The sequence below is a fragment of the Mirounga leonina genome, unplaced genomic scaffold (genome assembly GCF_011800145.1).
Source record: "Mirounga leonina isolate KUSES-001 unplaced genomic scaffold, KU_Mleo_1.0 Mir_125, whole genome shotgun sequence".
Lineage (NCBI taxonomy): Eukaryota > Metazoa > Chordata > Mammalia > Carnivora > Phocidae > Mirounga > Mirounga leonina.
Genome location: NW_023270305.1, coordinates 31,655,551 through 31,682,792, shown reverse-complemented (window position 1 = coordinate 31,682,792; position 27,242 = coordinate 31,655,551). Strand labels below are relative to the sequence as shown.

At 44.1% G+C, this 27,242-nt stretch overlaps 2 protein-coding genes across 4 annotated transcripts in view; one reads left to right on the top strand and one right to left on the bottom strand.

Annotated features, from left to right (window-relative positions):
- Positions 1 to 23,638, bottom strand: part of POLR1A (RNA polymerase I subunit A) — a 75,378-nt gene extending 51,740 nt beyond the window's left edge. Inside the window, exons 1-12 of one of the 2 annotated variants that reach the window (XM_035001130.1) lie at positions 23,409 to 23,638; positions 20,956 to 21,160; positions 19,462 to 19,611; positions 16,628 to 16,735; positions 15,596 to 15,681; positions 15,372 to 15,475; positions 8,948 to 9,034; positions 7,646 to 7,751; positions 7,196 to 7,358; positions 4,464 to 4,634; positions 4,202 to 4,324; positions 1,663 to 1,893 (exon numbers count right to left, since the gene is read on the bottom strand). In XM_035001130.1, the coding sequence (XP_034857021.1) occupies positions 1,663 to 1,893; positions 4,202 to 4,324; positions 4,464 to 4,634; positions 7,196 to 7,358; positions 7,646 to 7,751; positions 8,948 to 9,034; positions 15,372 to 15,475; positions 15,596 to 15,681; positions 16,628 to 16,735; positions 19,462 to 19,611; positions 20,956 to 21,160; positions 23,409 to 23,485 (1,611 nt within the window). In that variant the 5' untranslated portion in view covers positions 23,486 to 23,638. The remainder of the gene's footprint in view (positions 1 to 1,662; positions 1,894 to 4,201; positions 4,325 to 4,463; positions 4,635 to 7,195; positions 7,359 to 7,645; positions 7,752 to 8,947; positions 9,035 to 15,371; positions 15,476 to 15,595; positions 15,682 to 16,627; positions 16,736 to 19,461; positions 19,612 to 20,955; positions 21,161 to 23,408) is intronic. The other variant, XM_035001129.1, reaches the window with a different exon arrangement.
- Positions 23,639 to 23,868: 230 nt separating this feature from the next.
- The window catches only part of PTCD3 (pentatricopeptide repeat domain 3), a 27,761-nt gene continuing 24,387 nt past the window's right edge, over positions 23,869 to 27,242 (top strand). Inside the window, exons 1-3 of one of the 2 annotated variants that reach the window (XM_035001132.1) lie at positions 23,869 to 24,023; positions 25,786 to 25,838; positions 25,952 to 25,988. Coding sequence is in view for 1 of the 2 variants with exons in the window: in XM_035001131.1 (XP_034857022.1) it covers positions 23,920 to 24,023; positions 25,786 to 25,838; positions 25,952 to 25,988 (194 nt within the window). In the remaining variant the exon portion in view is untranslated. The remainder of the gene's footprint in view (positions 24,024 to 25,785; positions 25,839 to 25,951; positions 25,989 to 27,242) is intronic. The other variant, XM_035001131.1, reaches the window with a different exon arrangement.

Genomic DNA, 27,242 nt, shown 5'->3' with positions numbered 1-27,242 from the left:
CCTGTGGCTGGCTGTCACCTGCCTCCTGATGACTCCAAACCCTCCCTGCCCTCCCACCCTGCCCATTCCCCTTAGCATCAAGCACGTAGCCACAGGCCTCCACTGCTAATTCCCTACTGTATCCGCCACACCACTGAGCCATGGGGCCACGCATTCCCTGCCCCCACCACACCATAAACTCCAGAGTAGTGGGACCTTGTCTGTGGTGAGCGGCAAAGTGCGGGGGCGGAGAGAGCACTGGGTCCTCCATACCGCCTGACCCTTCCTCTCAATTTGTCTGACCGGGAGACTCTTTGGTACGTTTGGCTTGAGTTAATATGAAGATCACTTCATGTCTGTCTTGCTTCACCCTAAGTTATGTGACCTCTGCCTTGGGTCTCCTGCATCTCTCACAAAGCTCCTACCAAGACACCAGGCCGTTGAGAAAGGCAGAATGATCCCGTGAGCCTGAACGTAAACCTTACTTAACGCACTGGAAAAGAACAAAGCAGGTGGTCTGATCTGTCTGCCCACGTCTCCCACCACCAAAGCAGAACTCCGGCAGCGTGCTCCTGCCCCGCCTTGGCAAAGCTACGAGACAGAAGCAGCGAGACGGCAGGTTGTGGGGAAGAACCAACAGCACCATAACCAGGCCAGAGTGCTTCCCTAACCCTTCTGTTCCTCCTCTGAAGTTCCTTCAAGGCTGAGGGAGACTCTGTAGAGTTCGAACTCATTACGAAAGAGGATCTTGATCGGCCACTGGGCGTGCCCGAGTCAGAATGCAAGGAGAGGTCTAACAAACGTGCAGAGGAGACGTGGTGAAGAAACGCACTCGGCAGCCCCCGACGCTGCACACTCACCCACCAACTAAACCCAGATAAAAACCCATTTCACCTCAACAGCCACCGCTAATGCCTGGCTAGGGGTCATCTGTCATGCTCCCCCCAGTATAAATGGCTAGCTTTAACAGGACACAAATGAGGTCACCCACCGATTTCACACCCCTAGCTAATCAATCACGTACTCTTTCCAGTGGAGCCCGAATACACCTTAGGATCCCTTAACACTGTACCATGGGCAGCCATCAGCAATCGCCAGAAAAAGAGGCAAAGGACGAAACCCATGGGTTATCAGTTATCACGGACATATCACACAGGACATTTCCTTCCTTCAGGGCAGCTCTCAAATGCCAGCGTGTAGAAAAACCCTCTAAAGCGCTTGTTCAACACAGATTCCTGGGCCCCATTCCCAGATTCTAATCCATTTGGTGGGGGGTGGGGAGGAGAGAGTGAATGTGCATTTCTCACAAGCTCTAGGGATGCTACCGCTGATGGTGATCTGAGGACCACCCTTTGAGTCGCCCTGCGTAAGGACAGCAAATTTGCCTGCCCCAGGACCACAACGGAGTTATTATTAGAGAGCATTTCTCAAGCCTTGGATGGGTGCCCGACACTGTGCTGCATGACATGGAACAGCCAAGTGAAGCTTTAATCACGGGGTCAAGATCCTAGGAACTCCAGCTCCAGCTGGGGAGGTAAAGCAAGCACCATGAAGCCCCTAAGGAACACCCACATATGGGGGAATCTTCATCCCGGGGAGGCAGAACAGCTCATAGACTCCTGTGTCAGCACTCATGACTCACAGTCACAGGGGAGCCCCTGATCAAATCGGCCCACTACTCACAATTTTTGTCCCCTGGGGCTTAGGTGCCCCCGTGGCTGGTGTCAGGAGCTGTTTGGCTACAGCCTCCCGCTGGGTCAGGTCGACGGCACTCAGGGCTGTGCGGCTGCCATCCTCATTGATGACCATGGAGGCTCCCGGGTGCACACTGGGGCCATTGATGACTGCTTGCCTCAGTTCCTGAACATTCCAGGGGGTGACTGGCTGAGGGTAGGTCAGTTTTGTGGCAAACACCTGGAGATGGAATGAATATGAAAACTCAGGGTAGGCAGAAAAGATGATACTGATTCAAAATCTGACTCAACAGGCTATGCAACTTCTTCCCCAAGACACGGAGGTGCTATCTGTGCCACAAAGGTCCTTCAAGGAGTAAGCAACATCCTGTCTGTCTTCTCCATAGAGCCATTTTTCTAGACTTGAGGCCTCAAGGGAACAGAGAATGGACCTCCTTTCCTAGTACTCTGTCTGAAGAGAATAACTGGAGTGTTGCAGTTTACACATTAGAATTTTGGTAACTCATTCTAAAACTTCGTCATTTCCTCACCCACCGATCAATTCATACTCTCCAGAGGGAACACAGAATGGGACACTAGGTTGAGAGAGGTGGCAAATCCCTGCCCTCAAATACCACACCACAGCCCTCTCCGCTCTCGCAGACATCACCAAGTGATCGTGGCCCCTGCCCTGAGCCCAGACATGGCGTCGGAGCCTCTACCCGGCAGTTTTGGCTGCCACTACGATCAGGGCGGCGCTTGAGATGAAACCGATTCGGTCTCCGGATACACGAGAAAATGCAGGGTTCCACTTAACGCTAGACCTGCAAGGTACTCCAAGAAAAACGAGTTTCCTGGTTAAGTGAGTTTCTAAGCTGCTGAATATCATAAATCCTCTGATGCTTCCAAATGCACTTCACTACTCTTCACTGCCTCTGAGGAGTCTGACGTAAAGAACCTGGTTGGATTCTGTCCAGGTTCTTTGTCCAGGTTTCTGCTTGGATGACACTGCAAAAGGCCTTACCTGCCACCCCAGCCAGCACTCCCTTTCCCCATCGCTTGCCCTACTTTTGCCAATGCACTGACCACTGCCTGACAGAGTGTTTATACTCCTATGTATTTGTTTATTCGTCTCCACCACTGGAATGTAAGCTTCTCAGGGGACACTCTAGTCTGTCTGGTTGACTGCTAATCTCTAGCTTACTCCCCAAACCTACTTTAGCACCTCTGCTCCCATAACACCTCTCCACGGTGCTCTACGGAAAGTGTGTGTCACGAGGCACCAAGAGCTAGTCTCACACAGTGAGCTCCTCACGGCCATCCTGTGAGTAACACCCCCCAGCCACCATGGCCTGAGACCTGGAACAGGCTAGAGGTGGGCAGAGGAGTAACTACAGAGTCCCTCCTTAGGACCAGCTATTATGGAATGAAACCAGATCCAAGAAAGGGAGGCCCAGGCCCCCTGAAGGTAGAAAAAGGAGGCAGCACTAAAGGTCTCTCCTAAAGCTGGGATGCTTTAAGGCATTGTGAAGCCAAAGCCTACCGGGATAGCCCAGGCCTTCAGTCCAGAAAAAGCAATGAACAGCAGTAAATGGGCCTCTCTTCCCAGGGCCTCAGACTCAGGAAGGTCACCACTGGGCTTCACAAGGCCTTTCTCTGCCACCTGGTCCAGCTTCTGGATGGAAAGACCTAGGTTCTAGGAGGCAGTGGGCACAGGACTAAGCTTTCTCTGACTCCTGTCCTCTGACATGTGTGCCCTTGCCCAGGGAGCCAAGTGTGCCCCAGAGGGACGAGGCGGTGGGCATGCAGGGGGCCGTCAGAACACTTGAGCTGCGCTCATCACCAGCGCTCCCCCGAGAGCAGCAGAGGGGGCAGCATATGAGGAAATGAGACTCTCCACAAAGGGAATTAAACCATCTTCATATTACTGACCTCAAGGCCCATTAAGGAGGGAGCCGATTAAAGCGCTGCTAATGAGCCCCACAGCTTGAACGGGTGGGGAAGTGAGAGGAGGAGGCCGGCTCCCAGAGGGAACACTAATGGGTGGATGGGGCAAACCGCTTACCCCGGAGGAACTGGGAGGATGGATGACACGCATACAGCCCTCTCTGGGGGTGCTCTCTTCCCTTCCTGTGTCTGGCAACTAAGGGTACACATTCCTGACTCCTAATGCCAGGCAAGTGCATGAGGCGCAAATCCCCTTTTCCCTCTTCCTCATCTCTGTCATGTGCTCAATTTGACCAGGAAGGTTTCGACTAGGCTCTGAGAGGTAGGGGGGAAGACATGCAGGCGGGGATGTGGAATGCCCTGCAGTCGGCTCCCTGCTTGCCCAGCAAGTGGGTCTTCCTTGTAGGCAGGTGTTTGGAGACTTGGCGAGGAGTGAAAGCAACTCCATCACACAGCCTCATGTCCCCTCCAAACAGCTTGTTCAGGAAGAAGCATAAGCTATCCCCACCCAAGCCACCACAGTCGGCTGTACACCTTCTCCCCAGCCCTCAACGTTCCCATGTGCCACCCAACAGCAGCTGGTGAGGACTCTCCACACACACCATGGGAATTCCAATTTCGTTGGTGTTAATGTACATATCTGGGCAGATGACCGAACGGGCCGCGTAGTCCACTCGCTTCCCCATCATGTGTTTTCGGAATAAGCCATCCTTCTTCTCCAGGATCTTTATGCAGGAAAAAGTCCACAGAAAGCATCATTAGGAAAAAAAAAGTCAAATATACTTATTATTTTCTTATTTCAATACAAGTACACTTATTATTTAATCCCTTCAGCTAGCAACAGGGATCCAACCTCCTGCTCACCTGTCTAATGCCAGGGTACTTTTCCATCATTAATTTGTCCATCTCACTATCAAACACAATATTGACGTGGCTCTGAAGACGAATCCAAATGTTGTAAAGTTTGTCTGTGAGGGACTGGCCTGGAAGCAGACTCAAAAAGGACCGGTCCAGAACAACTGAAGAGTCTTTTTCCTGGCAAGACACAACCAAGAAAACAGGCAAGATGGAAAAACCTCAAAAAGGTCAGGTTTGGTTTTATTTTTCTTTCTTCCTCTCGCTCTGACACATGATGAGCTCTGGAGTCTGCCTTTATGTCTTTTGAACGCGACAGATCAGTGGCAAAACTGCTAATAAATCAATCTTCTCAGTTTGTATCAACAAAACATCAGCCCCATTATGCATTTACCAGCCTGTCTTTTTCTGATAGTAAAATGAACTCAAGTTTCTTTCTTTTCTTTCTTTTTTTTTTAAAGACCAACACACATTTTCTACCTCACAGTTTCTGTAAGTCAGGAATCTGGGTACATACAGCTCAACTGGATTCTCTGCTTCAGTCTCTCCTAGGCTGTAACAGAGTCAGCCCGAGCCAGGGTCTCATCTGAAGGTTCAACTGGGGAAGAATCCATCTCTAAGCTCACATGGTTGTTGGCAGGGTGCAATTCCCCTAGAGCTGCTAGACTGGAGGCCTCAGGTTGCCCAGAGGCCACCTGCAATTATGTGCCTCACGGGCTTCTCCAACATGGTAGCTTATTTCATTGAAACGTGTAAGCCAAGAAAATAAAGGAAGGGTTGGCTAGCAGCAGCTGCTGAGTCCCTTACTATCTAATTCTTCAAGCTACCCTAGAAATTCTTCCCCCTATTCTCTTCATAAAGCTGTTATCCCACCAAATAACTGATTCTCACATGCAATTTTACCTTTATTTATGGTTTTGGAAAAACTTAATCCAAAGCACTTACAAAAACACAAGTAAAATAATTTCTCAAAAGGAAAAACGTTGGCCATACTATTTTCTATGTTATAAATTAAAATATTGGTCCCCAACTGAAATATGTCAAGGGACTGGCTGAAATCCAAGCCTCACTGGAATTTTTAACCAATCCTTTTTAATATTTCTGTCCCTGACTCTGCCTCCTTTTCTTCTCTCCCTACGTGCCTAGGAGACAGGCTCTTAACCCGCCTTACAGCACCACCTATTAACACTGTCTGGCCACCTACTAGCCCCACCTGCCTGGCTATGACACAAGAGCCAGACAGATGTCCCCCAGTGTGAGACGAGAGAAGAGACCTGTCAGTGTGTTGGGAGAGGTATAGGGGGAGGGGTGAAGATCTAGTAAATAAGAATGACATGAAAACCATTAGTGAAGTGGGTTTGTCCTCAACCCTGAGAAATAGAGGAGTCTTCTTTACTTATAGGGAGGACAGATGTATTTTCTCTCTGGCGGAGGGAGCCTCATAGGGACAGACTGTCACCTATACGACAACAGGGGCCTTGTCAGCCTAACTCACTGCCTATGACATTACCTGGCTCAGGGCTATGTGATTACCTTTATAATGAGTCCCGTGAGAGGGCTGCCATATGAATGGAATGTGGGGAGCATATGGGGAAAGAAATAAGAACGGGTCCTGTTAATCACAAAGAAAGAAGGCACCGTGACTTCAGGTAGCAAGGACCTTAAGAATCAGAGGATACTGTTTATTTCTGCAGACTCTTAGCTTTTTTTTTTTTTTTTTTTTAACAAATGGCTGCTCTATTTTCAAGGAGCATTAAAATAAAAATTCTCAGCCCTGCTTATGGGTCCTGGCTACCCTATGGCCTTCCCTCCAAACTGGACCAGGGCCTGCAGATGGCACATTTCTCTTAGACTGAAGGTTTCTGAAAGCATACTACCCTGACAGATCAGAAAACTTCAGCAAAACCGAAGACAGTGCAGAGCAGAATACGGGTAACCCACAGCGCAAGTGGCCAGGCAGACAGTGGCGCCACCTGGTGATGGGCCTGGCTCCCAGCCGAACTGCTGCCGGCAGCTGGAAGGGAGCCCGAGAGCCCCATCCACTGACACAGCCCTTCCTGCTTCCATCCAGGGAACATCTCAAAGCTGGAAAGGACCTCAGTGATCTCAGCAACTTCTCCGAGTGCCTGATTCATCTTTACACCCACTGAAGACCTGGCACACTGAAGTAGCTCGGAAAGTCGGCTGAAACGGGAAAACTGAATCCCACGCTATCATCTACTGACGAGGAAACAGAGGCCTCAAACATGACAGTCCTATTCTGGGGAATTCCTAGAATCAACAATGGTGCCCTCCTGAACCCAATGCTAGAGGTCTCAATGAGCCAAAAACAGACCTGGATGACTCAGGCTCTGGTACTGTAACCCAAAAGGGACATTCTAAGAGCCCACAGGAAGCAGACTCTTCTTTCTAGAGCTGCCAGTCACTGCCAGTGAAGGCAGGTGGCCCAGAACAGCCTATATGTAAAACCTTACCACCAACCATACACATTTTACAGTGGAGACGGGCCCACAAAATCAAAGCAACTCAGCAGAGGTCACTGGGGCAAGACCTAGATCTTTCTATGCTCTTATCATGCTTTCCCCCAACATTACTGAGGTTTCCCCAAATGACGGCTTGCACACAAACTGTACAAAATTCCCAACCAGCAGCTCCCTGCACCCCCAGCGTTCTGCATCTGCACTGTGGGCCTTAGAACTAAGCAGACAGGCTGACGACATCAGCTCCAAGGCAGCCCTGACCTCATCTTTGGCAGGTGCTGCCACCTCACACGGCAGCTCCTGTTCTTGGGCCATCAATGCCAGAAGTTTTCGGATCAGAACCATGTCCTTCATGACAGCCTGCAAGTTCACCGTCTGGCCATTGGTAAACATCTGGTCCCCCAGCCGATTGACAGGGCGATACCTGTAGGGGGACACATGGAATCAGGAACCGTTGAGCACGAGGGAAGGGTCATATTCTTCAGCCTCTTGCCAATCCCTGCTACAAGCAACTCACAACCCACCACACTCGGAAACCAGCCAACATTCCTACCGCAGTCAGGACGAACACTCCCAGCCACCTGCAACCCGGGTGTGGAACCGCTGCTTTGCTTCTTAGTGCGCTAGGCCCTCCAGGCCTCTCCCAGAGGTCATTATTCCACCGCTCAATAAGCCTTTTTCGGCGAAATAAAGCTAATTAAAGGGCATTACCTTGAGGGTGGCACGACCAGGAAATCCAAAAAGAACATACTGGGATTGAATCTAGACTCCATGTCGACATTTTCCAGTCCCAAAAAAAGGTAATTCAGAAAGAATCCTGCATTTGAAATAAGCCAAAATGATCATTTACATCTACGTGTGAGGGCAGGGATGAATGACCACAAAAATTCCACTGGGTGACAAAAAAGAAAAACAGAATACGAAACAGTAAGTAGAGTAAAATCATATTTTTTCTTTCTAAAAACAAGCAAAAAATAGCCTTTCTGTGTTGAGAACCCACACACAGGTGAGATGGTGGTTTAAGGACGAGTGCCACGGCGCCCCCCAGTGCTTAGCTTGGGGCTGAAATGGACAAGGATGGGGAATGAAAACGTCTTGTTTCTCACTACCCTCCTGGACTATTAGACTTATACATGCACGAGCGTGCGTGCGCGCACACACACACACACACACACACAGCTTTGGTTATCTATAAAAAATGTATCTGAAATACAGAAAATCAATAAAAAAAAGTTAGCCTTCTTACAAATAAAACAAAACAAAAAACCCTCCATATAGATGTTATCAAGAAGGCATCATTTTTGTGGATCAAAGCTGTATTTTAAGTTTCCAATGAACTTAAAAGAAAGCTGCAGAGAGAATGAATAAAAGTGTTAGGGCCTGCCACAGAAATGATCACACTAACTTGAGTGCTCTTTTTTTTCCCTGACATCACTTATCCCTTCAGCAGCATTTTCATTTTTAAGTGCCTATCATTACACAGCAACTGCATGCAGTGTTCCAGAACAAGAGCACTCTCTGAGGGTGGCGACATTGACCAGATGTCAAACTTGCAGGCTGAATACAGTGCCTAGCTTTTGTTACACACGCAAAAGGAATGGAAGACTCCTTTTCGTAGGGAATTAAAATGTGGAAAAATCCTAAAAAAAAAAAGAGTTCATTTTTTGAATCACAGGAGGAATTCCCTTTGAATCCTTTTCTGAAAAAGTTATTAACAGGCATTTAAAGTAAGGTGAGTTACACTGTACCTTCTAGAAAGATGTCAAACTGTATTAAGCGAGGCCCACCCACAGCTGTCATTTAATGACCAGGTTCAGTTACAATGGTTGTCAAGTTCATGTTCTTGCCTGCTCTAGAATGCATTGATGACAATGTACCCTGAAGCCAGCCCCAAACCTATGAACTGAATTCAGGAGAGATCTGTAATTATCACAACTCTGAAAACATAAAAATAATAAGGCAGGATAAATGAGCCCAGAGACTCATTTCAATTTCTTTAGGTTGGTACAGCACCTTCATTCTTCCAAAGGGCAGTAAGATGTTCTTGGGCGCTGGTGGGTGTTAGGTACCCTCGTTTTCCCATCTGGGCTTCCTCAATTCCTAGAGCCAGGAGGGGGAATCAAAGCAAAATAAATCAGTAATAGGCACTCCTTCTGTAATGGGATCTATCAATGCTTTCTCCCCCACCCTGCTGAGCCTGCAATTTGACCATAAAAATCAATCTCTAGGACAGCTTATTCTCAGCTCTGGATTTTTTTCCCCCTTAGCCTAATTTCTAAAGTAATGGAAACAGTATAACTATTGCATAAAGCCAAAAGAGCAAAAGAAAAATAAATCATACACCATTCCATTACCACTACTACATACTTTTTTCCCAGTCCTCTGGTTTATACGCTATCTATAATCTTTTTTTTAATTATTTTTTAATCTTTTTTTCTTAAGATTTATTTATTTATTTTAGGGAGGGTGAGAGTGCATGTGTGCACAGGGGAGGGGGAGAAGGAGAGGGAGAGAGAAAGAATCCCAAGTAGACTCCCTGCTGAGTGCAGAGCCCAATGGGGGGCTCAATCTCACAACCCAGAGATCACGACCTGAGCTGAAACCAAGAGTATGATGCTCAACTGACTGTGCCACCCACGCCCCCCTAAGATAACTGTAACCTTAAGTGTGGGTTTATTCTGTACACTGCTTTGCTCGTTTAGTGTCATCTTGTGAGCATTTCTGTATGTTGCCACATAACATTTTTTTTTTTTTAAAGATTTTATTTATTTATTTGAGAGAGAGAGAATGAGAGAGAGCACATGAGATGGGGGAGGGTCAGAGGGAGAAGCAGACTCCCTGCCGAGCAGGGAGCCTGATGCGGGACTCGATCCTGTGACTCCAGGATCATGACCTGAGCCGAAGGCAGTCGCCTAACCAACTGAGCCACCCAGGCGCCCGCCACATAACATTTTTAATGACTGCGTGATATTCCACCGAGAGGATGTTTCCTAGTGACCTAACCATACTCTTATAACTGGACATCAGGGTGGATCCTAATTTTCTTACTGTTATGTTACACTATGATTAAAAAATAAAAGACAAAAAACTTTACGCACATGGCTTTATCAGAAAGATTCACAGAAGCAAAATTAGAGATGAGTATGAACATTTTTATGGGTAAAAGTATATTCAATTTCTTCTTACAAATATCATGCAGGTATGTGAGAAGTACACTGATTTTGGTTTCTCAGATTAAGCAAGAGCACTCTGGGGCACTATCAGCTACACCCAGAGTAAGTCAGAAAATCAAATGGGGTTGCCACTCAGGAAACAGGGCTCTAGGCACTTACATGATTAACAAAGAAAAGCAATGTGATCCTGTAGTTTCAAAACTATCAATCTCTGGGTGCCTGGGTGGCTCAGTCGTTAGGCGTCTGCCTTCGGCTCAGGTCATGATCCCAGGGTCCTCGGATCAAGTCCCGCATCAGGCTCCCTGCTCAGTGGGAGGCCTGCTTCTCCCTCTCCCACTCCCCCTGCTTGTGTTCCTGCTCTCGCTATCTCTCTCTGTCAAATAAATAAATAAAATCTTTTAAAAAAAAACAAACAAAGCAAAAACAAAAAACTATCAATCTCTTCTGGGGTACATTCACTGAAATTAGGCATTATTCTATATTCCCTTATTACCACCAGCACAGAAACTCGTCTTGTCTGTGCTCCTAGCACCTGACAGTGTCTAGCACACAGCAGATAATAAAGTCACTGGCTCAAATATACATGTTCAAAACATCCAACAATAATCTATACTTACAAACTCCATTCTTCTTATTTTTTTATTTGAAAGAGTGCGCACACACAAGAAGGGCAGGCAGGTAGGGGGAGAGAGAGAAGCAGACTCCCTGCGGAGCAGGGAGCCTGATGCGGGGCCAGATCCCAGGACCCTGGGATCACGACCTGAGCCGAAGGTAGATGCTTAACTGATTGAGCCACCCAGGCATCCCAAACCCCACTCTTTTGCCTTTTTCTACACTTAAAAAATCGAACTTTAAATTCCACCTCCAATTCTCCAAGTAAGTTTACCATCTGCAGAGGATGTATCCTCACAAGATTCCAGAGAAATATGAAACTTGGATAATAATTAAGAGATGTACCATAATTTAACTAGTCTCTATTGATAGGCACTTAAGTTATTTCCTATTTTAAACTATTTAAACAATACTGTGGTGTGGGTATGTCTAATTCTTAGAAAAGTCATAAAAGTGGAATTGCTAGGTCAAAGAGTCTACACATTTAAAATTTTGATTCCTACAAAAGCAAAACATTTCAATCAGTTAATGCAACTCAAGGAAGCACGGGTATGCAATGAAGAGAGGCTTTGACCCTCGGGGATAACCACAGCATCAGAAAGCTATGTATATTCAGTGGGAAAACACAGATTCCATTAAGCTGAACAACCATCCGTGGGCATTGCTGAAAATGACGATCTGAACTTCCTCTCCTCCTGAAAATCAGGTTTGAAGGTCTGAGGAAGATCAGCTGGATCTGGCAATACTCCCTAGCTCCTGTCCCAGTAGCTCCCAGTACATGAAGTGCCCCACTGCAGTTTCCCCACAGTGAAGGCAGACTAGGGTTGTTCAATCACAGGATTTTAGAGTCAGAAGAAACCTGTGGGATGCCACCTCCTCCCATGCGCTGCGCCCTCCTCAACAAGACATTTGTACAACCTACAAAAACGGATTCTGCCTGGGTGGGGTTTCAGGACATCCCTAACGTGGGTTTCATGCACCTTTAAGAGCTGCTATGTGACAAAGGGGTCTGTCGGGAGGTCAAATAACTTGGGGAAGGCTGGATCACAGTGGAGTATCTTGGCTACAAGGATCCTCATTTTAAAATGCTGATGTGCATCGTGGGGCTTGGGGGGCACTCTGGAGCATCTGCAGAAGGTCACAAGCTTACGGTGCTCCTCACGGGATCACTAGTATGTAGCAACCGTAGAGGCACTGGCCTCACTGCTTGGCTCCCTTTGGCCAAGAACATGGCCAGACCCTTGCTGAGAACACATCACCTGCTCCCCAGAGTTACTGACCTGTGTCACCTGCAGCCCCTTCAGACAGCAGAGGCCACGTGGTCTCCACCTTGGTACTGTGCTCGCCACAGGCATGGTCATTGGCATGAGGCTGAGTTCCCAACAAGTAAATGTTTGCTAAATACTAAAATCCCAATCCTGGAACCACTGAACACTACGGTCATCTTGTTCTTAATGCACAGAATTTTGGGTGGCACCATCATACTCTCATAGCCGCAGTAAAAGATTACTTCAGAAGAATGCATTTGGCAAACGTGGTGGAGGGCTACTTAAGTGCTAGACATTTGCCCCAAAGAAACAGTTATCTTTTAGAATTCTGACCATCTTTGTTCTCAATCTATGAACGTTTTCTAAGGTGCACTAAGAGCTAAATAAAGCAGCAATTCCCAACCTTGAAATTTAGGGGCTATTTATAGGTAAGTGTAGGAAAATCCACCTTTGTGGTTAACCGTTAACCATTAAACAAAATTAAACAGGCTTTCTAAACACAGTGTGGTATCGCTGGAAAAACTGGAGAAATTCAAATAAAGTCTGTAGTTCATTGAATGGTAGCGTACTAAGTGAATTTCTTAGTTTGGACAAGTACACCATGGTGATGAGATGGTACATTAGGGGACAATCAATAAAGAGTACATGAGAACTCTCTGTACTATCTTTGCAACTCTTCTGCAAGCCTAAAATTAGTCTAAGGTAAAAGGTCTGACCCACGCTTTAATAACCTTTCAATAAAAATATTTTATAGTTATACGAAAAAAAATAACAAAATAAAAGGTCTGAGAGTCTGTGTCCCCTCAAGTTTCATGTGTTAAAATCCTTACCCCCCTCCATGTGATGGTATTGGAGGTGGGGCCTTTGGGCAGTGATTAGGTCATGAGAGCAGAACTCTCATGATCAGGACTGGTGCCCTTATAAAAAGACCCCAGAAAGCTCTCTTGCCCCTTTCTGCCATGTGAGGGCTACAGGGAGACGATTGCTGTCAGTGAGGAAGCAGGCCCTCACAGGACATCAGATTTGCCAGCACCAAAATCTTGGACTTCCTAACCTCGAGAACCATGAAAAATAAACGTCTGTTGTTTAGACATCACCCATTCTATGATATTTTTGTTATGGCAGCCTAAACGGACTGAGATAGTTATTAACTCCAAGCCTTGCCAGGGTCCTCAATGTAAAAGATTACGCATCGCTAGGAATAGAACTTATTTCCCTGCCTAGTCCATATTCTCAAGCTCTGGAATAAAGTTTAGTAACAATAGGCTATGGACTTTCACTCATGAAATCTTCTCAACTCTGGGCAAGAAGTTTTGTTATTGCCACTATATGGAGTTGAAAATGAAATTCCAGGGATGCCTGGGTGGCTCAGTCGTTAAGCGTCTGCCTTCGGCTCAGGTCATGATCCCAGGGTCCTGGGATCGAGTCCCGCATCAGGCTCCCTGCTCTGCGGGAAGCCTGCTTCTCCCTCTCCCACTCCCCCTGCTTATGTTCCTGCCCTCACTATCTCTCTCTCTCTGTCAAATAGATAAATAAAATCCTTAAAAAAAAAAAAAAGAAAGAAAATGAAATTCCAGGGACCTTCTGTAAGCCACTCAAAATAAATAGCAGGATGAGGGGTCACTCCCAGGTTATGCTTTTTCCATCCTGGCACACTGACTGCATCACAAAAAATCAACAGTTAACATCTACAAAGCATACTATACATGGCAGGCACTGGTCTCTATTTGATATGGAATATCTTATTTAATCTTCACCACTTCAAAAGAAAAAACAAAAAACCTATTTAAACAATCTCATGACTACAAAAATAAAAAAGAAGACATACAGATGACCAACAGACACATGAAAAGACGCTCAACATCACAAATCATCAGGGAAATGCAAATCAAAACCACAATGAGATATCTCCTTACACCTGCCAGAATGGCTAATATCAAAAAGACAAGAAATAGCAAGTGTTGGCAAGGATGTGAAGGAAAAAAAACCCCTCGTACACTGTTGGTGGGAATGTAAATTATTATAGTCACTGTGGTAAACAGCATGGAGGTTCCTTAAAAAATTAAAAATAAAAATACCATATGATCCTATAATTCCACTACTGGGTATCTGGGCAAGGAAAAGAAAACACTAACTTGAAAAGATATACACACTCTTATGTTTATTACATCATTACTTACAATAGCCAAGATAGGAAAGCAACTTAAATGTCCATCAACAGACTAACAGGTAAGGAAGATATGGTGAATAATTACACAATAGAATATTACACAGCCATAAAAAGGAGGAGATCGAGCCACTTGCAATAACATGGATGGACCTAGAAACTATTACGCTTAGTGAAATAAATCAGATTGAAAAAGACAAATACCATATGATGCCATTCATAAGTGAAACCTAAAAAAAAAATGAATAAACAAAAAGTACAAATAGAACTATAAGTACAGAGAACAAACTGATGGTTGCCAGAGGGGAGAAGGGTGGGGGGTTGAGCAAAATGCGTGAAGGAGATACAGGCTTCCAGTTATGGAATGAGTCAGTCACAGGAATAAAAGGCATAGCATAAGGAATATGGTCAATGATATTGTGATAGTGTTGTATGGTGACAGATGGTAGCTACACCTGTGGTGAGCACAGCATAGTGTATAAACTTATCAAACCACTGTGTTGTACACCTGAAACTAATGTAACGTGTCAAATAAAAAAAATTTTAAATAAATGAAAGATTTAAAAATAGAAGTACTAAGTCTCTCAAAATTTTTCCCAAGTACCCCATTGGCAGAGCAGAGCTGAGAAGGGGACACGCTACTCCAGGAATCTGAGTGGATAGCCAGGAGCAGCCTGTGGAAAGTGCTGACATTCTTTGAATGCTCACAGTTTTTCTTTAAAACTCACCTAGAGGGCGCCTGGGTGGCTCACTTGGTTAAGTGTCTGCCTTCGGCTCAGGTCGGACTCCCTATTCAGTGTGGAGTCTGCTTCTCCCTCTACCCTTCCCCCCCCAGCTCGTGCACTCGCTCTCTCTCCCTCTAATAAATTAAAAAACAAAAACAAAAAACTCGACAATAAAGTGGTTCTAAGTATTTGCCAAGTAGATTTCTTAACTTCTTCCTCAAGAATCTTCCAGAAAAATGACCGCCTGAGGCAAGATGTACCTCATTCAACCCATGGGGCACTGCCTCATAATGTAGCTCAGCCTATCAGTTCTAGATGAGAGGCCAGGGCTGGGCACTCACTAGGGTCCCCTCCAACCATCCCAGGCTTGGACCCCGCCCCACTGCTGGCCCACAACAAACACACAGGCGAGAAATGTGGTAACGACCAGGTATTCCCCAGGGTCGAGACACATCTGTTGGCCATGGACCTCCAAGGGCCCAGCCTGCTTACCCAGGGGCTCTGTGTCCTTCTGGTCAGCCTTCTTGTGCACCATGGCTGGGTATGTGACTGTCAGCTTGCTGTTGTGCTCCTTTCGGACAACTGACCGCCCGGTCCTACATGTGAGAACAGTTGTGACTCAGGAGAGAAAAACCTCAACAAGGCATTGAGGAACAGCCATGATTGACTGGCCAGAGGCTTCTGGGGAAAGGGGGAGGCAAGAGCCTGATACTCACTTGCAGTGAGGACACCGCTTAGCAGTCATATGTGCCTTCCAGAAGTAAGCAATGAGTTTGCTCCTGCTCTCACAAACATTTTTCACCTGTTGAGAAAGGGCAAAAAACCTTGCAGTACCATTTGGAGAACTCTGGAGTACATATTCACTTTATAGTTTTTACCTTTAAAAAAACAAAACAAAACGAAAAACAGATGAAGCCATCCTCTTCCTTAAGTAACATTCTCCACCGAACTCTTAATATAGCTAAACTCTGCCAATTACTAAGTGACTTCTTTAAGCCTTAAATTTCCTCAACCATAACATGAGAATGAGAATAACCACCCCACCAAGCTGTTACTAAGAGCTCATGAATGCAGTGGGGGGGGGGGGGGGGCTTGGAATACAGTAAGTTCTCAAGAAATGCTAGTTAATTTAAAACAAACCTCTCCGTATGCAGCTAGTACACCTTCCCTGCTGCCTCCCTCGGATGGCCCTCAGGGTCCTAAGAAAGGCACATCCACAGTTGAGCTACACGAATGGGTTTGAGCCTGGCTGCAAACGAAACCTTCCTGGGAGCTTTTGTAACTTCCATCAGACTCTACCCTAGACCAGTGACATCAGAATCCCGGGTGTGAAACTTGGGCAGAAGGTAAATTAGATTTTAAGATCAGTACTTGAAAGATGAGTACCAGTGCTGGGGGGGGGTGGGGAGGTGAGGAGGTATAGCAATGGTTGATGGTAGACTGGAGAGAGCAAGAAGAAAAGGACCCAGACACCACTCTCAAAGTGGGACAGCATACATCACAAGCTTGCTGTACCTACACCACCTAACTTCACTGAATCCTCTCATTAGTCCTGCAGGCACGTGGTGAAGAAGAGGACACAGAAGCTCAGGGACAGCAGGTAACTTGTGATGTCACAGGCCGCTAAGAGATGCAAACCCAGGTCTGCCTTGGGGAAGCCGAGAGTATACACAAATGACAGAGTACGGGGATCTGTGATAATTACGCTAAAAACCAAGTGTTACGGGGAAAGAGACAGGATAACTCACGTGTGCACCGTGGGATCCCAACAGATTGTTCTGTACAATTTTGGCCGTGTACTGTTCTAACTCTTCCTGAATCTCGAAGGCAGTAGGATCAGCGTTTTCTTCTAGAAACTGAAAAACAAACAGAAAAACCATACTACCGAAGTAAAGCAAGCATATGATTGGCCGCATTACGGGGGCCAGCCAATCCCAGGGTGGGAGGGTTTCGTTTGAGGGAAGAGAAGGAAACCTCATGCTGTGCTGCATTTTCAAAACAGTGCAGCAACACTGCTGTTAAAAAAAAAAAAATCAAAAACATCTTGCTTCCAACAATGGCGAGCTAAGTTATTCAGACCAAACCTAAAGCTGCAATGAACCAAGATAGGGTAAAATGCTAAAAAATATTTAAAGCTCCGAAAAGCGGACAGGACAGTGAGGAACAGGCAGACGGAACTGAAGGGGAGCCAGGAAGCTAGGAGGTCAAACAGCATGGGGGCCCCGTTTGCTCTGACGCGGGGCTGCAGCATGGCACAGCTCCTGCGCAGCCCACGGTGTAGTTATGTGCCCCTGCCGAAGGCACTGCGACTTCCATGATGCTCGCTGGAGCTGCACAACATGGCAGTCCCAACTTTGGGTGCATTCTCCAACTCGCTCATTTTGAACTTTTCATTTCGAAGACCTCAAATGATAAAGGAGACAGAAATCAGAGCCCAGAGTTAGTTCAAGGACAGAACTCTACCAGGACACCTATCCATCCCACAAACACAGGAAGCTGGGAACTCAGAGGAATTACACCCTTAGGAACCAGACTGGGCCTGACAGAACTGCAGCCTGGATTCCAAATGCCCAGGCAGACTAGGGAGCCCTCAGCTTTGAACCAGGCCTACAATGGTTCCAGGCCACCACGTACATGGCAGGAAAAACAGGAATCCTCTCTGGAGAAAGGCAGTATCATCCTAGGCCTCAAATTGGTCCTACTGAGAATTTTATAAGTACAATGGTTTAAAAAAACCCTAAACACCAGTCAAAAATAAACACACAAGGACAGGGGAAAGAGACAGGGTTTCTGGGGACAATATCTTGACAATGAAGGTGACCATATGGGTGACAGTTACTTTGTAACTATTTGTTAGACTATGGGATTCATACACTTCTGTATATATTTTACAAAAAAAAAAAATTTAAGGTGGTAAGCATCAGGAATTTTATGCCAACAAATCTGAAACTTTACATGAAATGGACCAGAAAAATACCAAGAAAAATAGGATTTACTCTGAGTAAAGTTTTAAGAAGATCCTCCTCTCCCTCTCTCTCGGACAAATTTGACTTTGGGTTCATTTTTTGGCTCTGTTCCCTGGAAACCACATATGCTTACATGTCCATACCAAACTTCTAATTCCAGTCCAACACCATAGGATTAATTCTGGATCTTTTCTCTTTCATGTATTTGTAACTCCCTTCTCTAATAGTGTGAAATCTGGCCTGCTTTATCCTTAAAATATGTACTTATTGGATCAATCCCCCTCCCTGTATGTAACCCCTCTCCCATCACTGCTGCCCACCCCTCCCATGCACGGATCCCTCTCACTCAACTTGGGGTCACACCCCACTCTAGGCCACCCTCCTTGTGGAACCCCTCCTCATCCTATTTGGATGCTCACATCCCTCACTGGGCCATCCAGCATGGGCACTTTCTCACTTGACTTGGGCACTCAACCCTATGCTGAGCTCTTATCCCTAAATGAACACCTTCCTCACCCTTTATGAGCTCTGACATTCCACGCTGGGCTGCCCACACATGCAGCAATGTTTTCCTCTTGCATGCTTGTCTCCTCTTGCTTGGGCTCTGACAACCCACCTAAGGCTACACCTCTGTGTAGAATCCTATCTGCTCTGTCCACCTAATGTCTTTAAGACTAAATTATTCAGGAAAGGGAAGTCGAAAGGAAAGGTGAAAGGTTCCCCTCATGACAAGAAACAAGACAAGGATGCCCACTACCTCTTCGACACAGTAAAGTAGATCCTAGCCACCAAAATAAGGTAAAAGAAAACATATTTAAGGGTTGGAAAGAAACAAAACTGCGATTATTCACAGATGATAAGACTGTGTTGAAAATCAACAAGAATCTACAGGTAAAGCATTAGAATTAATGATACTTTTGCTAGGTTGTTGCAGACAAAAATCAATACACAAAAACCACTAATATTTTGATCTACAAACAGAAAATGAATTTTACATAAGATACTTAATACTAGTACCAGAAAATCTGAAGGAATTTTGTATCGCAAAGAGAAAAATGTCTCTATGATAGATCTGGTGGTCCCCATCTTATCCAAGGAATCAAACTCAGCATTACCAATAATAAAACCACCTGGCAGCATGTGCCTCCTGAAACAACACGGTACAATGTCCCTCACATGGTACAGGCTGTATTCCTACCAAAATGTGAATCTAGTGAGGAAATAATCAGACAAAAACCGAATGTGAGAAGTCCTACAAGACAACTGGCTTTGAGTCTTCAAAAAATGTCAATATCATGAAAAACAATTTTCTGCACTAAAACAGACAAAAGAAATGTAACTATCCAAAGCAAGGCATAAGCCTCCACTGGCTCCCAGGTCCAGAAAAAACCTCACTGATAGGTAAAATGGTACTTCAGTGTTGTTTTCGCTAACATTTCTTCAATTTCTCTTAGGGCTACAGGTTTTCACACCTAGCTATTGGTATGTAGTTGTAAGACGTAAAGATCAAACATTCTGGTGACTCTTAGGATGACAAGTCTAGGGACAACACACAAACAGGTCTGTTCCTACTGCTTTGGCTCGCCTGATTTCCATGACAGCCACCACCCACCTACCCTGTTCAGAATTCTCTCAAGCTCGTAGACTGCTTGTAGGGCACCCACTTCCAGAACTCGCAGCTGGCAGACTAAGAGGTGAATCACAGCCCGGGGGCAGGTCAGCATGTGACAGTTTAAACAGGAGCCCCGAAGCAGCAGGTAGAGTTTCTGAAGAGAGGGAAGAAAAAGCAGGATAATTAGAAAGAGACATAATAATCAAGGTAATTTTCAACATATTTAAGATTTTTGTTTTTATGTAGCCAGTTTATTCATTTGAGAATTCCACTTCTGGGGCACCTGGGTGGCTCAGTCGGTTAAATGTCCAACACTTGATTTTGGCTCAACTTATGACCTCAGGGTCATGGGATCCAGCCCCACATAGGGCTCCGCGCTCGGCGGGGAGCCTGCTCAAGATTCTCTTCCTTTCTCTCTGTCCCTCTCCTGGCTCACGTGTGTGCACATACTTTTTCTAAATAAATAAAATCTTAAAAAAAAAAATTCCACTTCCCCTGATAGACCTGGAAAGGCCTCTGTGACCCTATGAACTAGATAAATATTCCTGTATATTTCTTCTTATCGTTTCATTTTAATCCCTTAAAAGTTGAAATTTACTCTGGGTCTGAGGTAGGGAGCTACTTTCATTTTATTTAACTAAGTATCAGATACTAATTTTAGTATTTAAATACTTCATTTAAAATATTTAATATTTAGGGGCACTTGGCTGGCTCAGTCAGTGGAGCATGCGACTCTTGATCTGGGGGTTGTGAGTTCCAGGCCCATGTTTGGTGTAAAGATTACTTAAAAATAAAATCTTTAAATAGATAAATGAAACATTAAATATTCAAAATATTTAGTATTTAAATATACACCAAACTTAAGTTTAAATATTTGGTATTTAACTAAATACCGTATTTAATTAAGATAATTCTTTTCTCAATACGATTAACAGAAAAAAAATCACAAATACTGTCATCTGTAGAGTTTTAGAACAAATCCTGGAGGCTAGGTTAACTAACAGAAAAAGCTGAAAATACACAAGTAGGACTCTAAACAGAAGCCTCATACTTAGCTCACTGTCTGGCCTTCTGGGCTTTGCTCTTCTTGCAACCAAGCAAAAGCCTACAAATTCATTAGAAGAGCTCAGGGAAGGCTTGGAGAACTCCAGAAGTCCTATTGTCAGGGAGGCTTTGCCCAGATTTCTGAAGGACATGAAGGCCCTGAAATCTCAGGTGTAGGGGATGAATTCCAATGCTTTTTCCCTTGTGAACAGAACCAAGCTGGGTTCTTCTCAACTGGAATCAAACTGAAATTCATTTAGTTAGGGCTATAGGGCCAGTTGGATTTACTGGATTTGGCTCCTCAAGGTTTTAAATCTCATGGTAGAGAGCACTTTAACTCTGTGGCTAGAGCTAACTTCCTTGGACACCTCTCGTGAGGCCAGGGGTGGCACTCACAAATGCCACCAGCAGCCCCGAACCCCACACAGACAGAGCAGCCCAGGGCAGAACGTACATCAAAGAGGAGAGGGTTGTACACCGTGAGCGGAAGCTCAATGTGGCCCAGGTGGCCAGAGCAGTTGTTGAAGTCCTGCACGCAGGTGGAGCACACCTCTTTGGAATCCGCAGGGCCCAAAGCTAAATCGTACAGGCCGTTCACCGACGGGTTCCCCAGGCTGTCCAGGTAACGAGGGTTTGTAATGGACTTAACACTTAATTTCCTAAGGAGATAAAAGAAAGACCAAGGGAAAACTAAGGTTACCCAACTTCTCGGATGTTTCTTCTTTGGTGCTTCGGGGTTAAATGATGATTTCATGTTTGTTTCCTCAGACATGCTGACAGCTTCAGAGTGTAGAATCTGTGTATGCCTTGCTCACCACTGCAGCTCAACACTTAGAGCCTGCATACAACAGCTGCTGGATAAATATATGCTTAACAGATAAGAGTGGTAAAATATTTAAATACAGATTTAGTGCAAATCTTGCATTGAGTACAGTGGAGACTGCTTACAAATAAGTTAAGTACCTACACATGCTACATGCTTTACAAGCAGCATTTAGTCTGACTTCAACCCTCCGAGAGGGGCATCACTATATGCATTTTCCCGAGGAGGAAACTGAGGGTCAGAACAGTTAGGTGATTTAATCCAGGTAAAACAGCCAGGATGGGGGGAGGACAGAGGCAGGACATGGACCACACTTAACTCCAAAGCCCACATAGTTCAATAAAGAAAAGATAACCCAATAATCCCTGCGTGCAGAAGTAGTAAATTGAAGTTAAACATAAATATGCAAAACTTTGAGAAGTGTAACCTGTTTCACTGTTTCATCCCAATATTTTATGTTTGGTTTAAAGGGGGCTTCCATAGGACACCTAACTACTTTTACCAAAGTACATTCATGCCAAATGTGCTTTTTAAATTTTTTTTTACTTTGGAAATAGAGACAATTATCCAAATCTCACAACCTAGAAAAAAAAACTGGTAACATTCATAGACATATCTCTTTGGATATATTGTTAGAAACATAGCTGGGATCATTTGGTATTTCTAGCATCGCATTTGTCTATTTTCACTTAGCGTTAAATGAGTGTTTTTATGTCCCTAAAATTCTTCAGAAACATAGTCCTTAAGAGTTATAAAACCTTTCATTATGTGGCAATTAGTAATTCATTTAACCAAACTCTATTTTAAATAAGCTTATGAAACCTATCTGCATAAAGATTTTTGCACAGGATACTTCAAACTTTTAACTATGTCCTAAAAATATAATTATTTCCTCAGTGGAGTGGAATCCCTGAACAATGGGTGCAAAATGTTTGAAACTCCTGATATATTCTACTACCTTCTATTCTAGAAAAGGTGCGCTAATAGTGATTGCCTGTCTTCACTAGCACTGAATCTTAGCACTTAAAAATCTTTCCAGGGGCTCCTGGCTGGCTCAGTCAGTAGAGCAGGCGACTCCTGATCTCAGGGCCGTGAGTTTGAGCCCCACGTTGGGCATGGAGCCTACTTAAAAAAAAAAAAAAATTGTTTAAAAAAAAATCTTTCCAAATATCAGGTGGACAAATGCTACTCCACTCTCACATTAATTTTTTTATTAAATTTTTTCAAGTTGTTTTAGTCCTTTACTTATTTTGAATTGAAATCTTAATGTTTTCATTACTGTACTACATGAGCTCCTCACACATGAGGACATTAATCTTTTACTATAATGGTGGCAAATACTTTTCCCAGTTTATAATTTGGCTTTTGTTATTTTTCACATTAAAGGTTTAAAAATCCTTTAACAGCTCCGTTGAGATATAACCCACATATTACACAATTCATCCTTTTAAAGTGTACACTCAATGGTTTTTAGCATATCTAGAGTTGTACAATTATCACCAGTCTATTTAGAGTATTTTCATCCCCACTAAGAGAAACCTTGTACCCATTAGATGTCACTCTCTTTGTCACAGAAATAAAAGAACCTGAAAACAGTAAGGTCCTGCAAATAAACAGTTCCGAGGGTGTGGTCAAGACTGCCAAATGCTACGGTGATCAAAATGAGGATTTAAGAGAGTCCCCTTGATTTAGTTAACTAGGCAAAGAATACAGAGGGTCCTAGCAAAGAGAAAGTCGTCGCTTTCAACGAGTCTTGAAGGATAACCATTTTGACTATGTGTTTAATTAATCACATCAGAGATGTTACAACTCCACAAACGCTGGTTAATTACCAAAGAAACTGATGGAAGCTAAAGTTGCAACCTGGGAACCTCCTCCCCAACGCAAATTCTAATCTTGCCCCCCTGGGTTCTAGGCAGTGGCACGCCAACCCAAGACGTTTCTGGAACTACGGGTCCCAAAAGGCCACGCGCCAGACAACCACTGACTCAGAAGATAAATTGAGCGCAAGACCTTTTGGGAACCGTAGTTTACGGCGCCGACCTCAACACGCAGGCTCTGCATGCTTCCCACCAACTCCTTACTTGAGTTCTTCGGCCGAATACATCCCGAAGGAAATGCCCTGCAGCCTCCGCCAGGGCATGTTCTTTGAGCCCAACATCCTCCAGGTAAGTTTCGAGTTCTGACACCCAGAAAGAGGTTCCAATCACCACCAGCAACTTAACTCAGCCTCAAGCAGGCAGCCACCATGTGATTTAAAATGCGCTTGCGCACTAGGAAAGCTCGCTGGTTTGAGATTTACGTGGACGAGACCACTTCCACTGCAGGGGGGGGAAAGTAATTTGATGACTTTCGCTCAAGACATATAAGTCACTAAAATAATAGTTTCGGAAAATTTCTTCGAGAAAAACGGGGCGTTTTGAGCCTTTAGCTTCCGTAACAGTCTTTCAAACCACGAGCTTTTTCAACCTAATTCTTGATCGCTTTTGTCTTGTTCCGTCTCAGCCAGTAGCCGAGCTATTCCCCGCCCTCCCTCTTGGTGATCCTGAAGGTCGAGGTCACGCTTTCCCAGCATGCTACGCGAAGAAGCCAAAGATGGCGGCGATCGCGACGCGTCGTTGGCTCCGGTTCCGCTGCAAGGTTTGCCTGACCCTAACGGGTCAGCGGGCAGGTCCGTGTGGACAGACCCCCAGTTGCAGGTAAGACACGCATGGAGAATCCAAGAGAAAGACCCCCTGGCCAACTTCGTCCTCTGTGTCAGCTTTTCTTTGAGAACCGGGGAGCTAGGTACAATGGAGTGGGATGCGCATGCGCAATTTCGCGGCCGCGTGGTTAGCCCGGCACGCGGAGCTGGAGTCCTGGAAAAAGGGCTTGAGACTCGTGTGTTAGAGCGTTATTTATTGGGTGGTTGGCTTATCCTAGAATTAAGAACTGTCGGCAAGATTAGGATCCTGCTGTCGTGGAAATTGCGTTTTAGTGTGGCTAGTAGCAACCCCGTCCCAAGTTTTAAAAATAGAAAAGTATGCGCCCTCATTCATTTTTATCAAACGGGGATCTCTGAAGATTTTCCCAAATTAAAGGCAGTTTATGAGGGCCACTGTGTGCTGGATGTTGTGGGGATGGTTGGCCAAAGAAATTATCCAGGTTTTCATAAAAACAAGGAAGTCTAAAAGATTTGAGCACAGCCTTTGGATTGCTGTGATTGTCACACCTGAGAGTATGTATTTAATTTTTTTTCACTAATCACAAACAATGATGGTGTGGAAATAGAGTCTGTAATTTGTAATGAAAAGTTGGGAAAACCCCAATTTTGGATTCGATGTTTGTGCCATTTTTTTAGTTGATTAATAGACAGATTCTCTCTTTTGTAGACTGCAGCTAGTAATAACCATCCAAAAAAATGGTGAGGAATAAGTGAGCTGTGTAACTTCAGATATACGTCTTATATGCAATACCTTCATGCAACTTCTCAAAAAAGGAGAAAATGCTCCACCTGGTACTGTAGAAGCCTTAATGCTGCTGTCTGTCCCAGTCCTTTTCCTGGTAGTGCCACTGTTGACATTTTTCTATTCATTTCCTTTGCCTGACAGCAGCATCTCTCCCTCTGCATTTACCCACAGGACAACAGTGGTCATTATATCATAATGTCAGGAGAGACAAATAGTGTGATTTGAAAGAGTTGATCCCTCTCTGAAATTGATCCTTAGCAGAAAAGTATCGTTTTCAAATGATGCTTGAGACCAGATACCAGTAGAGGAAGTATTTACTATCTAATCACGTTCTGGCAATTTTAGGAATGGTACCAATGCCATGTAGGAAGGGAATACACAAGATAATAGTGTACGTGACTGTGTGATATTTTGACTGTATTTCGTAGCGTTACCAGAACATTTTAAAACTCAGTCATGAGTCAGTGATTCTATATTTTGGATAAAAAGTAATATCGGCAGTTTCAAGTTTAAGTCAGGATGTACATATCTGGCAAATTCCTTATTGTTGAATGAAGTGGGATGAAAGCCCACGATGATCTTAGCTTAATAATTTATCATAATTGCTTTAAGTGGGATACTCTTATCATCATTAGGGTGTTATTCATATAAAATCAGGAGCTCATTAAATCGTCCCTCTTGACCTCAGTATTTTAGATTACCAAAGTTGAAAGTCCCTTATATTTCAAATCAGCTACTTCAATGGTTCAAGTGCTATTGAAATTTTTTCCCTGATTTTATTTAATGAGATTGATTAAAAAATGTCGACCATATTGTGTCCGTATCTTGTACCTATTTTGTAATGGTTTTGAACTTACTGTTTAGGCCATGTCTTCTCAGTATACATTGATATGAATCATTCAGTTACTTTGATCCATGACAATTGGAAAATTTGGGTTCAAAATGCACATAGGTGGAGGTGAGATGGAAACCTCAATAATGAGTGTTACTTTAGGGCTTTTATTTTTTGCAGATTTTATTCTGGAAGTGCAACTGTCCCAAAGGTTGAAGGAGCTCACATAACAGGTATATAAAAATATATTGAAATAATTTCGTTTCTGTGTTAACAGATTGCACTTATTTGTAGTAGTAGTAGTATTGGGAAACCAATTTACTTTTGTTTTATTTTTCAAATTAAGGGATTGAAGAAGTGGTCATTCCGAAAAAGAAAACTTGGTGAGTATTCAGTGTTCATTCAAGTGACTGAGTGCAAAACATTTGTAGGTAAGGAGGCAATGACATGAAGAAAAGTAGAGAGCATTCCTTGAGACAAAACAGCTGATGGGAGAAAAACTTGGGAGTTGAAAAAGAACATAAAGAGGAAGGTGGAGAGTAGTGAGTGAATGGGGCATGAGATTTACATAGATCTTCTGAACTGAGTTTTGGTTAATAGTTAAATAATAATGATTAATTATGAACATCACTATTAGAATAACTTTTTTTCTTTCGTTTAAGAGAGTTCTTAGAAGGTGAGAGACCAGACAGAAGTGTTATCCGTACAGTCTTTAATAAAGTAAAATAATATAGTGTGGACAGAGTTTAGCCTTTTTTAGCTAACTAGGTAGATCTTTGAATAAATTGCCTTATTCAACATTTGTTGAATATGTGAGAACTGAAACTTCACAGAATTCTTATAGTAATGATTTTGAATGCATTTTATGACCCTCAAAAAGCCAGGTCTTCTCTAAGTAGGACCTGAAGACTCAAGTTCATTTAAAAAAAAGAAAAAACTTTATTAAATTACAGAAGTAATTAACTATTGGGGGGGTGGGCTAAATGCAAGAAGGAAATAAAATTACCAGCAATCACTACTCAGGCAGGTTACTTAACCTATCTATCCCATAGTAAAACATAGGTAACGACAGCACCAGGCTCAAAGGAGTGTAGCCTCATTTGCTAACGTTGTCTGTGGCTACCTTTATGCTATACTGATATAACATACAACAGAGTCCCTGTGACCTATAAAGTAAAAAATACTATTTGTTTCCTTACAGAGAAAGTGATGATTTCTGTGCTCAGGAATTTAGGCTTTTAGACCTGGAAGAAGCCATAAGGACTACAAATTCTTGTTGCCTTATTTTAGATAGGCATCACCTTTTAAGAGTGTGATTTCCTAGATCACTCAGGTAACATAGAAGACTTAAATTATACAGGGTCATTGTGAGTTTTCATAGATGAATGTGATATGATAAAGGCAGTGTTGTGAACAGGTTAATTTGAATTGTATAGTGATTTTAGGGATGATTCAGGAAGTCCAGAGTGCATCTTCTGATTTATTCTCATATATAGCTGAGTTAAGAGCCACCACTTTAGATAAAAGAAGCAAGAGTAGCCCAGAAAGTGCAGTAAGAATGCATAGGAAAATGGGGCCCCTGAGTTTGAGCCCCACATGGGTATAGAGATTATTTAAAAATAAAATCTTGGGCGCCT